The following is a 12,695-nucleotide window of genomic DNA, read 5'->3' as shown; positions in this document are numbered from 1 at the left end:
CCAAGTCGGTGTGCGACAAAGATGATGGGGCGTTGTTCTAAGTACTGCTGGCCGCCATCATCAGCTGTTGAGTCCCAACAATGGTCAGTCTAGGAATGCCGCTTGCCTCCAGGCTTTTCCTTTTGTCGATGAGATGGCTGATGAGATGGCTGATGAGCTGCTTTGCAACGTTCGACACGATGGCAGTACTCATGTTGAACGCAGAGACGGTAGTACTGTACCCGAATGCTCACTAAGAGTGCTCTCGGAACATCTTGAGGAAGAGATTGCATGGGCCAATAGTATTGTGTATCAGAGTTGGTCCATGTGTTCTGAGGGTAGCCGTGATAATACTGACACGTTGGAGAATTGGCTGGCATTTACGAGGGTAGGCGCCATGTATGTCCTCGGACATCTGGACGTATGCGGAATAGAAGCGAAACCACAGAAGCGAAACCAGTTACGAGGGTAGACTTACTCAACGATAGCCGTCGTCTTTAGGATGGAGCACAGCGAGTCCAGCAGTAAAGACCGGTGGGCTCGGGTGTAATGTTGATGCATCTGAGCTTACGCACACATATGACCTCGATGATTTGAGTAAACGATGCTGGGAAGTCTCATGTTGCACATGGACATCGAAAGGACAAAATCTTCTACACTGACAGGGCAGCTGCCTGCTCCGTACAGGAAAGCCATCAACAGCCTGTATAATCCAAAGAGTACTGACAGCTCAACCTAGCCTCCTCTAAGTTAGGCGCGCAGCAGGGCTGCCTCAATTGGATGGAGCATCGTGTGATGCAAGTGTAGGCCCCACGAGCGACAACGGGACAAGAGACTCGATCGCTCAGAAAACACGAAGCCAACATTAGGTTACCGTCGAGTCCCACGATGAGAGAACAGCCTCGGTTTTCCTGCTCGAGCGGAATTCGGCCAACAACATATTAACAAGGGATCGGGTGGGGTTGAGCAAGAGGCTTAGCGAAAGCCATATCTTCCGTGCTAGAAGTCATGTGAGGTGGATCTTGTCGAAACCAGAGAGTTGTAGGTCATGTAACGAACGTGTTTCATCACCGAGCAACGGATGCCACCAATAGCAGACTTTAGCAGCCCCGCGAGGCCTGAGATACCCTCGGCATCGCTCTCCAGGCTCATCGCCGACAAATCAGGCACAGGAGGCCAAAGAGTCGAGGGCATGATCGCCAGGAACTGAGACACCATATGCGCAGGAGCGAGCCGCAAAAAAAGGATGCCGGACAGCCAGGGTGGACAGTAAGAAGTCTGTTTACACGGCACAGTGAGGGCACCCGCCGCCGTATCCAGTACAAAAATGCAAAAGGAATGTACTTGGACGGGAATTGAGCCCGACGTGGGGGTCGAACCCACAACCTTGAGATTGGTCTCTGTCAGAATCGTGAGGTTATCGAGAACCTCACGAGGTCCCGAGTAAGAGTCTCACGCTCTACCGATTGAGCTAGCCGGGCGTCTGTTAAGACGCCTTGATCGATGTGAGGACAGCATCCGGCTGAATTATGATTTCAGACAGCCTGTGGTCGCGCACATGGCAGCCCTTGAGAGTATTTGAAGTGATGATCCTGGTAGGGCCGGTCCCTGAGCCGGAGCGTACTCGGCGTCGGAGACCGGGCGGGCGTCGGGATGGCGGGCTCGGCCCGGTGTCTTGACAGATTGGTGAACGTGACAGCCGCTCCCGAGGTCGGGGCATGACGCGTTGGAGCACAATGTGCTTGCCTGCCTGCCTGTTATTAATGTGTAACTGTCCAGATGTCGCACACCCGGCTCAACCCAGCCAGCCATCGGTGTGTTGGGATCGCGGTGGTCTGCTGACATCTGGGTCTGGAGTGAGCCGATAGCAGCCGCCGAGCGGAGTAGCCTGTGTGTGGCAGGCACGATCCATCTGGACTGTCGACTCGATGCGCCTCGACCGATGCCCGCATCCGCCGTCGAACGGGGAGCGGACGGGGGCGGACGGGGAGCGGACGGGGCCCGCCCGGCCCGTGACCACCGGCCGGGAACGTGTCTGATTGGTCACCGACTTGTACCCCTTGCAGCAAAACACGACCTCAACAATCCTGCTCAGTGGTCATTTCCCCTCAGATCCCGCGGCACCTGAATGCAAGCCCCCGCGTCCCCCTCCTGGTTCGCATTCTACACGTGTAAGGCATGACATGACAGACGATCGCGCCCTGGACAACACCAGACAAGGAAGGATGCAGACAACTTCTCCTACTGCACGGTACACTAGATCTCCGCCGCCCAAATTTCCGAGTACGGCCGACCCACATTCCAGGAAATCCAATTATGCTGACCCATGAGGCTTGAATGTCTCTAATTTCGGATTGCTCTGGCCATTTCATGTTGTTGGCGTGTGGTCGCACGCCCCCTTGCAGCCCCCCCCTCTGCCCTTCCAGCAGCCAGGGTTAGGTCCGGCCCCAGAGCACAAGACCGTGTTTGCAAGCCCTTCCTCCGCCCCGCCCGAGACATATCTGGGACGGTGGCTGTAGTACATTGCGAAGCAAGGGTGCAGTGAGTGTTGGTTGCGCCCAGTCGATTGTCTCAAGGCTTGGCGCCCGCCCGCCAGGGAGGCCTGGCCCAGGAGAGGAAGGTCGTTTCTGCCAGCCTCACTTTTCCGCCTGCGCCGTGGGCGGCCAAGGGCGGCGTTGCCTGCGACGATAGACCGAGGCCGGGACTGGCCTGAGCAGGCCGACTGGCCGAGTGGGCGGAATCAAGCCACACCTTGACAAGTCACCCATCCAGGCCATCCCACACCACCAGGGCCACCATGGCCACCAGGACCACCTGTCACCCATCACCCTGCCACCTTGGAAAGCATGCAGGTCATCATGGAGGTGGCTAAACTTTCCAGGGGTACCACAATGATCAGCCCGGCACGCCCTTGCCTGGGATCCAGCCTATTGGGACCTGCTCCCAGCAGGCCTTGTCGTCACCTTAGCATGTATTGCCAACGCATACATGCCCGGATTACCATGATTTCTTGCGTCGCCAGCCGCCCAGCCGCCTCCAAGCATCATCACCACCCTCAAGGCCACCTTTGCAGGCCCTGCAGGCCACCGCAGCCCGCCGACAGGGGCCCTGGGGCCTTAAAGACCCCGCGGGGAGGGGGGGACACCGCCGTTGTGGCTACTCCATCTGGCGTGGAATCTGACAGTCACAACCAAAGCATGACGTTTTGCTCGCAGCTCCAGCAAGGAAGCATTGGGCAGCACCCAGGTGTGGGGTGACTAGACTATGGAAGCATCGACTACACTAGAGGGGACGGTGACCCCGAACTGACTCCTGTCCGGGTTCGACCGCCTGTGATCAGTGGGACAACGACCTGTTCGGGACAGCAGCGCCAGGCGAGGCGAGGGACGATGAAGGGAGCTCGGGGGGGGGGGCACATCAAGAAAGCATCACAGACGCTCTCAACCACAGGCGAGGGGAGCCTTGTGCCCCCCCGTGACCACTATACTAGCTTCACCGTAGATGCCATCACACAAGGGGCTACCAGGGACCCTTTCAAGGTCTAACAGTCAGGGCGTGATGTTGGCCCGCGGGACTGCCTGCCTGCTGTGGGCAGTGAGAATCCGAGCCCCGTAGAAGGGAGGGCCTGACTCTTCCAACTGACCATGCCAACGCGCCGAGCAAGACCAGGCCGCATAGATGGCCGTTGGCGAATGGCTTTTTCCCCCTTCTTTCTGGTTCTGTTCCTGAGCCTCAACGTCTCTGTGGGCAGTATGACGAGTTCGTCTGAAGGAGATTGTGGCGCCCAACTCTTTTGTGTGCGATCATAGGGCAGAATCCATGGCTATAAGAAGGAGGGACATGGATTATAAAGGGCTGGGAGTGAGCTGGTCTGGGACCAAGCCTGGTCAGGCTCGAGTTGGAGGGTTGAAAGGCTCGGTCGGGCAGCCATTTGCAGCCAGGAACGGTGGCTTGCTTGCGAGGATGACTTGGGACGAGGATGCTTGTTGCCCCAGCGGGCTTGCGGGCCCAGCCTTGAACAAGGACTATCGTGCCAGCTGAGGCGTTGATGTCCCCCGTACACCCGCTTCTTAGCCACCGACCTATAGTAGAGCAGGGGGGTTGAGCTCGGAGGGAGGATGAGTGAAGGAGCGGAACACGCATACGGGCTGATAACGCGACATGGACAGGCCGTTGTTGGGCGCGTGCCCCCAGATGTCTTGACTTCTCCCGGCGCGGGCCTGTTAGTAAGGAAACACCCTACCGGGGCTCGAATGAAACGAAACTTTGCTCCTTTTTCCCATCAGTAAAGCCCGGGAGACACAAGACCTGCATGAGGTGAGGCTGGTCTTTTTGAAGGGGGTTTCCGGCCCGTCCCAGGGACTCTCTTATACACGACGCACCCCATCCGTCCCCTTCCCTTGCCTGCTCCCTCCTGTGCCCTGCCGCCCAGCCAGTCAGCCAGTCGTCCCCAACCTGCACTCATTCCCCCCTGCCCCCCCCCCCGCCGCGGGGAGAAGCGACATCAGCAGCACGTCAGCAACAGAAGGGGAAAGAAACCCAGGGACAAAGGGAAAACACTACCACAGGACCTGACTGTACTGGTAAACAAACATCAGCTCTCCGCGGGCGAACAGGAAATGAGCGCGGCCTCGTAAAGCCCCACGGTCATCTGAAGGGCCTGTGCGCATCATCCTGGGATCGCTGCGACATCTCTGCCTGGCAACGCGGCGCGAGTCGGTCCTGCGTGGAGACGGCCGACGGGCTGAATATCATCATCACACCAGCTTCTGTCAGAATCTGGATCCCCGGGCTGGGGTGAGCCTCGAGCCTGAACCTGCAGCTTTCTGTCTTTCGTTACTTCTTCTTTCCCCCCTCTCTGGTCGCCACCCTGTCGAACGTGGTCTGTGGCTCGGCGCAACGGCTGTGGATTTTGACACGATTTGGACATGCGACTATGACCCGGAAGACAAGTCCAGCCTGTTCACCGCCCGACCAGCTATTTTCCTCGGCACTCCCGGTCGTGACGGGCGTCGGAGTGGAGGTGGGTACAAGAAGGTGCAGGAGTGGGAAGCTGGGCACAGGCCGAGCTGTCATCAAGAATTCAAGGTTCGGCACCAGCTCCATCCAGCAGCACCAGCACCAGCAGCAGGGCAAACGCGACACGACTGGGCCAACTGGGCACTATCGGGCTCGCACACCATCACAACTCAGCAGTCTCTATCCATCCTCCTTGCCCCTGATAGGGAGGGAGAGAGAGTGAGAGAGCGAGAGATCGCACCAACGGAGCTTGCCAACGCGACTCACACACACACACTCACACTCATTTGCGTGCACCTCGTTTGCCAATTCGTCCCAACTGACCGTCACCACCCAAGCGGACACGCACGCAGCCTGCAGGAGGCACCGTCACTTGGCCGTTTAGCCTGTCCCCCAATCTGCCTGTCTGCCCGTCTGCCCGCCACCTGCTTAATCCTACCCGCCTAGTCGGTCCCGTCCTCGAGCCAACACCACCAGCCCCCTCGATTTTCCAATGCGACGGATCGTGGCGCATCCTTGCAACTGCCACTGTCCCTGCGACAACCTCGCCGGCCCTCAGGACCGCCCCAATTGACATTTCCTGCTGGCTGTTCGTTTCTCCTCTCGCTGTGTACTGCCTAACAGCTTCGACTGCCCCCAATTGACTTTGCCTGTGAGTCAGCAACCCACCCACCCACTCACCCGCCCCCCCCCCACGCACCTGTGTTAGCCCCTTCTCCCTCGACGTGTACGCGAGCTCCAAGCCTGCTAGTGTCAGGGAAGGGGAGCTTGCACAGGCCGCGATCCCAGACTCCCGGAGACACGCTGCTGACCGCTCCAACGCCTCGGTTCTTTAGGCTGCCTTTCGTCATCCCAACACACAAAACCTAAACTTGACTTTTCCCCCGTCACCACTCGCCTGGGTGGTGATTCTTCACCTTGTCCACCACCATAGTACCCTCTGGTGATAAGGGTAAGGCGACCGCAAAGGTGACCGACCCAGACCAATCCCCTTCTTACGACCGTTACGAACGTTACGAATCCCCCGATCCACCCCAGCAGCGCCAGCAGCGCCCTCTCCGCCGATCCCAGACTCCGATCTCTCCTGAGCAGAGCTCCAGGTCAGGTGCCTCAACGCCGCTCTCGCACCGAGGCTTGCGCCGCACCCCCCGTTTTGTTGGCACCCCGAGCCCGCCTCCAAACCAGCCTGCCTCGCCGCCGAGACGAGTTCACTTGGAGGCAGTCTCTGTCGGCATCAGTCCCGGGGGGCTCTTCGCCACAGCTGATCCCCAACGGACACCTGACCCACCCGCGACGAAAGATCGGCTGCGACCCATTCGACAGCTCTCCCAGGACTTGCTCAGCGATCCCCTCGAGGAGGCTTCGACCACTCTCCCACCGTCCTTCATCCCTCCAAGGAGCTCGTCCTCAAACAGAACACACCGGAAGACCGCACACCCGGCTGTGCACATCTCCCAGCATACCCACAGTGCGATTCTTTGGGCCCTCGAGGAAGCGTTGAGACAGCCTAACCCTTTCACCCCGGACCTGATCGAGGAGAACGCGTCCATGGCCGATCTACGAGGTGCCGGCGGCCAACCCGCCGTCACGAATGGCTTCTCCCCTTCTGCGCCGAGGCCGACGGCTCCGCCTGCTCAGACTGGTTCCCCGTCTGGAATCAAGGGCCCGAGGATGATCATGCGCGAGCGTCAGGCGAGGGAGGAGCGGCAGCGTGCAGAGCGTGATCGATTGGAGCGCCAGCACGCGGAAAACGAGGCACGACTGGTTGAAGAGCAGCAAAGGAGAATGACGGAGCGCAGGCCCTCGGCTGCTGGCGCTGGACCAACCACCGGCATGGCCCAAGGGGCTGATCCCTCCGCGGCCATGCCCACCCACACGCTGGACCCCGCCGAGAACACGCAGCGCAGACAGCAACAGCCTTCGGCGCCACACGCGCAACAGCCCTCACTTCGACCCCACCAATCGAGCCAGTCACACCGTCAGTCACGGACCTCTGCCGCACAGCAACAGCAAGCTCATCAATTCTCCGGTTTGCCGGACAGCGGTGGCGCCGGCGAGCAGATGCCGAGCGCACCAGCGGCTCAGCCTGGCGACGCCTCCACGACCACCAAAGCCCAGCCGAGGAACTCATTCCCTCATGCCTTCGAGCGATGGGAGGCACTGTCAGCTCACTGGGAGGGCCTGACTTCGTTCTGGATACGGAAGCTGCAACAACACGCGGACGAAATCGACCGAGATCCCGTGTCAGCGCAGCTTTCCCGGCAAGTGAGCGATCTGTCGGCAGCTGGCGCAAACCTATTTCATGCCGTGGTTGAGCTCCAACGGCTCCGGGCAAGCTCGGAGCGCAAGTTTCAAAGATGGTTTTTTGAGACTCGGTCCGAGCTGGAACGGCACGAGGAGACAAAGGCGTCCCTGGAGCGGGCGCTGAGAGAGGAGCGCCAGTCCAAGGCAGCCGCTATCCAAGAGGCAGTCGAAAATGAGCGTGCCAACAACAAGACCCAGAAGCGCGTCAACGAGATGCAGAAAGAGCTCCTCATATCAAAAGAGGAGGCGCGGCGGGCTTGGGAGGAACTGGGCCGCCGGGAGCAGGAGGAACGCGATCGCACGTTCTCCCTGCAGCAAGGCTTACCTACTATTGTCGGGGGCGTGCAGGTGGTGCCAATGACCCAAGGTGTGCCCAGCAGGGGACCAAGCAGCCGAGAGTCGCGACAGGCACAGCAGCCCGAGCTGCCACCACAGCAGTCTCAGTACCCCCCGGGTAAGCCTCCCCCGCCGGCAGCCCCAAGCTCAGGCGCAGGTGGGGGCTACTACCAGTCACCACAAGACATCGAAGAGGAGCGGCCATACACTGCCGAAGGAGGATCAGAGGCGGGCTACAGCGAAGGTGAGTACGTCATCGACGCTCAGGGCAACTTTGTTCGGGACTCGCACGGAGACAGAGTCCCCTACCGTGCCCCGGGCACGCCGGGAGATGATGACTCTGACTCTTGGACAGAAGAATACGAGACTCCTTCGGCGCAACCTGGCGTTAGCTACCCTCCTTCGGCCTCTCAGTGGTCCGGGACGTACACCTCTAGCCAGCCTGACTACACAGGCACTGGCTATGCTGCTCCTGGCTGGGAGACAATGCCCCGCCACCACCACCCAACGCGACTCAGCGACGTGCTCGAAGAAGATGAGACGCGTAGCCGGACGAGCGCTAGCCAGAGCCAAGTCAGCCGGGCCTAGGCCTCCTCGTGGCGCTTCGCCGAAGTGTGTCGGTTCCACCGGCTACTTCCTCCCGGTGCCCGGCGGCTTCCCGACACTCCTGACGTTCAAGATGCCGGTGTTGCAAGTTGCGGGTGGAAGAGTTCTATGGTGCCTGACAGGACCGGTAGGGGTCTCACCCGGCGGCGCAAACATACCTGGCGGCCGCTGGGTGCTGAGATGTGCCCTGTCGCATCTTTTGGTTACATATGGGGAGAATTTCGGACACAAGGCATTGGACACCCCGGCAGTATTTTATTGCATAGCATGCATGCATCGGCGGCATACGGCGACCAAGGTCATTTTTTCGTTTCATTTGCAATTGAGGCAGGCACGACGTGTTGTTACCAAGTGTACACGATCGAACTGCGACTGATACCATTTTTTGTACGCCCACACAGATATTCTGTGTGTGTTCTACTCCATGCAGCCGAGCAGTTCTTTGGGGACGGGGGTTGGGGGCGGGGGACGGGCCAGATCTGCGCTGGAAGGAGTTCTTGTTGTACTGGATTATTTCTTTGGAGGACGTTTAATGCTCCGTCGGAAAATGGACCGTCTGATCGGTCGAATTCTTGGCGGAAGAGGGCGACGAGACCCGACAGCACTGGGACCCTGGGGACTCCAGACCCCCTCGGAAGGAACATCTTCAGACCGTTGGGCCCTGGCCTGGGGCGTGAGCGCAAGTCTGGCGCAGGGATCGAAGTGAGGAGAGGAACATGGGCTCGTCACCCTCGATTCCATGCACCAGACGGGTGCCCGCTGTGGCCACTCTGGGATGGGCTGGGCGAGACTGGCCCCCTGGGCCCACAACCTACCTGCCGCAGAGAGCTGACGCGGGCGGCACGACGGGGCGGGATAATAGAAGTCGGAAGGAGGTGGAAGACCAGAAGAGCGTAATGTAATTTTATCTTCGTGAAGTAGCGAGAGTATTTGTCAGAAGCCCATGGCTGGCAGAAAGCCGGCAGCGATGAACAAGAGGCGATAATCTGCACAGTCCAGGTGAAGACGCCGTGAGAGTATCCGTGAGGAATTGGCCGTGTGGCATGTGTCTTTGGTCTGAGCTGGAAGTGAGGTGGACAGGGGACGGTACACACAGCGTGTGAAGTCACTGAGCTCTAGAAGTGAGGTGACCCACACTGCGGCGAGAAATGCATGTGGACGGAGGCGGCCGCCCCACACACACGGCACCCCTCCTGGGGAAGGGGTGGATACTTACCTAAGTAAGTACCAGGCTGGCCGACAACTGCACGTTTCAACGTGCTCGACAGTCATTACACAGCAACCCGTGACTCTGGGCTGACGCATCGTCCCCCTTTCCACCACACGATCGAGCTTTTGATCCAGCGTGCACTAATCCCATCACTGGTCTCGGTGGCGCACGCACCACGCACGGGGCAGGCCTTTGAAAGAGTGTAGTGGGCTCCCAGCGGCCACGATGAGCGCGGCGTTGAGGGTGAAGGCGCTGCCGCTGCCGCTGCCGCTGCCGCCCTCGCCATTCTCCCGGAATGTCGGGAGCTGTTGCTGCTACCACTCATCTGCCGCGGTTGCCCGCGCCCTGCCCGGGAGGGCGGCAAGGGTTCGAACGCCTCTCTCACGAGGCGTCGGTGCTACAGCAGAGAGGACCTGGCGTGTGGGGGGCGTGAGGTGGAATAGCAGCGCCAGCAGCGGCGCCAGCGCGTCCTCTGAAGACGGCGAGGGCGTGGCAAGCTCGCAGACATCGCTGGGGAGCGGGTCGGGCGTCGGCGGCGAGGCTCAGCCTGCAGCGCCGGCGTTTGCCTTTGCATTCGAGTGGGTTCCGTGCCGTGCCTGTCCATTGACCCCCTCGCGAAGCCGCTGACTCCTTGGCAGCATCGACGGTGTGCTGTTGCACACTTCCAGGCCAATACCTGGCGCCACGGAGACCCTCAGGTTCCTCCAGCGGAACCGCATCCCGTTTATCCTCTTGACAAACGGAGGGGGGAAACCCGAGGCCGAGAGGGTGGCGGACCTGACCGAGAAGCTGGGCGTGCAGCTCGACGTGTCCAGCTTCGTGCAGAGCCACACCCCGTTCCAGAAGCTGCTGGACCCCAGTGCGGACCTGGGCTACCCGCGCCTGGAGAAGTACCTCAAGCAGTCACTCGGCAGGACGAGGTTCCAACGCAAGGACACCGTGCTCGTGCTAGGCTCGGACGCGTCCAAGTCGAGGCGCATTGCCAACGGGTACGGCTTCGAGTCGGTGGTGACGCCGGGCGACATCCTCAAGGCGTGTCCGGAGATCTTCCCGTTCGACCCCCTGCGCGAGTTCTACGACCGGCAGGAGACGCTGCCGCTGCCGAAGCCCATCTACAACCCCAGGGCCGACCCGGCGATGAGGCTGGAGGACTGCCTCAAGATCGACGGGATCCTCACCTTCAACGACCCGCGCGACTGGGCCGTGGACGTCCAGCTCGTCACCGACCTGCTCCTCTCGCACAGGGGCTACCTGGGCACGTACAGCAGCAGGAACAACGACCGGACGCTTCCCCGGGGAAACCGGTGGCAGTCGGACGGCCAGCCGCCCCTCATCTTCAGCAACGTCGACCTGCAGTGGAGCACGGGCTACCACCTATCGCGGCTGGGCCAGGGCTCCTTCCGCGGGGCGGTGCGCGACGTGATGGAGAGGCTGCGGGGCGGGCGGTCCGACGGGGACATCAAGACGTTCGAGTTCGGCAAGCCCCACCGCCCAACCTACGCGCACGCCTGGGACACACTGGAGCGCCACCGCGGGCGGCTCGGCCTGCCTGACCTCAACGTCGTCTACATGGTCGGCGACAACCCGGCCAGTGACATCGCCGGCGCGTCCAAGTGGAACAGGCGTTTCCTGGGTGGCAAGCCGCCCGGGCCGTGCTGGAAGTCGTGCCTGGTGCGGACGGGTGTCTGGAAGGAGGACGTGACGCCGATTGACCGCCTCGGCGAGAAGCCGACCCATGTCGTGGACGACGTGAGGGCGGCGGTGCAGCGGGCTCTGGAGGAGCAGAAGTGGCCGGGCGGGTTCGAGTGACGGGTCGGGGGTTGCGGGCCAACGAGCCCAAGGGCAGCCAGCCATGGATCGGGGATGGGCACGGGGAGGCCGGACCATCCCCGGTGGGTCAGGCAAGGCATGGACGTTGTAGAGTACGGAGTATGGGCAGCGCATTCCCCGGTGTTGGATGCGTTCCATGATCAGGCCATATTTGCTGTTACAATACTACCCTACAGATAGAGGATCATGTGGTATAAGACGAGGATTTGTCTTGGTGACGCTGTACAAGCAGCTCGTCCCCGAGACCCATCAGGACCTGGTGCTTGCTTGCCTTACCTGCAGTGGCCGCTGCGACAGGGTCTGACGGGATACTTGACGGCCCACGGCCCACGGATGACCCCAAGCACACATCCTACAGCCCGACTGGTGGCTCTCTCTCTCTCTCTCTCTTTTCTGGCGCACTAGGGCAACAGGTCGAGGCTGGATGCCCACCAACCATGACCTGTTGGATTACGATCAACCGAAACGGCGACGACATCAAGCCCAACCTGTCCCGCTGAGACACCAGCCGGGATAAATTTCTCGAGGGAGCAAAAAAAGTAGGGTTGTGGGGTGTGATTGTGAGTGCGGCTGGCCGGCTGGGAGACACGGGCAGGGATAAATCAGGTGAATCCACGATGGCACGGTCGGATTTCCAAGGACGACTGCGACGTCGCACTTTGTGTGAATTTTGCTTTTAGCAGGGTGACGATGGGATCCGAACTCGGCACTGCTGGAGAAAAAGGCAACGAATGGCATTGCAGCAGGCGTCGGCAGAGGAGCACCGAGACGAGAGGGCTGCCGAGGCGGGACGAGAGGCCAGGCCAGGAGCCGTCGCTGCCCAACCGGAAGAGCTCCAGGGCCCGTGGCATGACAATCACGAGAGGCAAAACTCAAATCCCCATTGCCAGTTCCCATGCCTTGCTCGGGGGGACGGAGGCACGGAGGCACGGAGGCTGGGAGGGAGTGAGGGAGTGGTGTTCGTCCGGGCTGGGCTGCATGGAACGTCGCTGTCAGCTGCAGGTGGCCCCCCGGCAGCCGGGGAACTTGTGGGCGGTGCCCCACAGGAGCTCTTCCCTGGCTGTACCGGGTATTGTAGCCGCGCGTCTCGGGGGGCCCAGGGGGCCCAGGGGAGAAACAGGCACTGACCGAGGGCTTGGACCAAGAGATGCGTGTCGCCCATGGCTGGCAGTTCCCTGACGAGGGCCATGCGGTGCTTGTTTGGGGGCCAGGCAACCGGCAGGTGGTATTTTTTATTTTAATTTTTGGTTTTGTTTTTATTATTATTACTGTTGCAAAAAGACAAATGGGCCGTGGTGGTCAAGACAAGGAAGGATGAGGCTCTGGGGCAGGATCTGGAGGTGCATTAGGGCTGTCCCAGGGGGGGGGGGGACATGCCCCAGGTAGTACAGGAGATTTCATGTAGGTGAGC

At 60.6% G+C, this 12,695-nt stretch overlaps 2 protein-coding genes across 2 annotated transcripts; both read left to right on the top strand.

The window, feature by feature from the left end:
* Positions 1-4,461: 4,461 nt before the first annotated feature.
* KVR01_002805 (uncharacterized protein) lies at positions 4,462-9,423 on the top strand. Its single transcript, XM_044782423.1, has 3 exons — positions 4,462-5,650; positions 5,835-7,882; positions 7,994-9,423. Exons 2-3 carry the CDS (start codon positions 6,547-6,549, stop codon positions 8,224-8,226), a joined length of 1,569 nt encoding a protein of 522 aa, XP_044647820.1. The 5' UTR covers positions 4,462-5,650; positions 5,835-6,546; the 3' UTR covers positions 8,227-9,423.
* Positions 9,424-9,486: 63 nt separating this feature from the next.
* On the top strand, positions 9,487-11,499 carry KVR01_002459 (uncharacterized protein). The gene is made up of 2 exons (XM_044782379.1): positions 9,487-10,032; positions 10,093-11,499. Exons 1-2 carry the CDS (start codon positions 9,680-9,682, stop codon positions 11,261-11,263), a joined length of 1,524 nt encoding a protein of 507 aa, XP_044647474.1. The 5' UTR covers positions 9,487-9,679; the 3' UTR covers positions 11,264-11,499.
* The last annotated feature ends 1,196 nt before the right edge of the window (positions 11,500-12,695 follow it).

This window comes from Diaporthe batatas (assembly GCF_019321695.1).
Source record: "Diaporthe batatas strain CRI 302-4 chromosome Unknown Contig00003, whole genome shotgun sequence".
NCBI lineage: Eukaryota > Fungi > Ascomycota > Sordariomycetes > Diaporthales > Diaporthaceae > Diaporthe > Diaporthe batatas.
This window is presented reverse-complemented; position numbering and strand designations above follow the sequence as displayed.

Coding starts and splice junctions, on each gene's coding strand:
- KVR01_002805 (XM_044782423.1), top strand. CDS start 6,547: ATGGCCGATCTACGAGGTGCCGGCGGCCAACCCGCCGTCACGAATGGC. Junction 7,883..7,993: donor AGAGGCGGGCTACAGCGAAG/GTGAGTACGTCA, acceptor ACTCTTGGACAG/AAGAATACGAGACTCCTTCG.
- KVR01_002459 (XM_044782379.1), top strand. CDS start 9,680: ATGAGCGCGGCGTTGAGGGTGAAGGCGCTGCCGCTGCCGCTGCCGCTG. Junction 10,033..10,092: donor GCGTTTGCCTTTGCATTCGA/GTGGGTTCCGTG, acceptor ACTCCTTGGCAG/CATCGACGGTGTGCTGTTGC.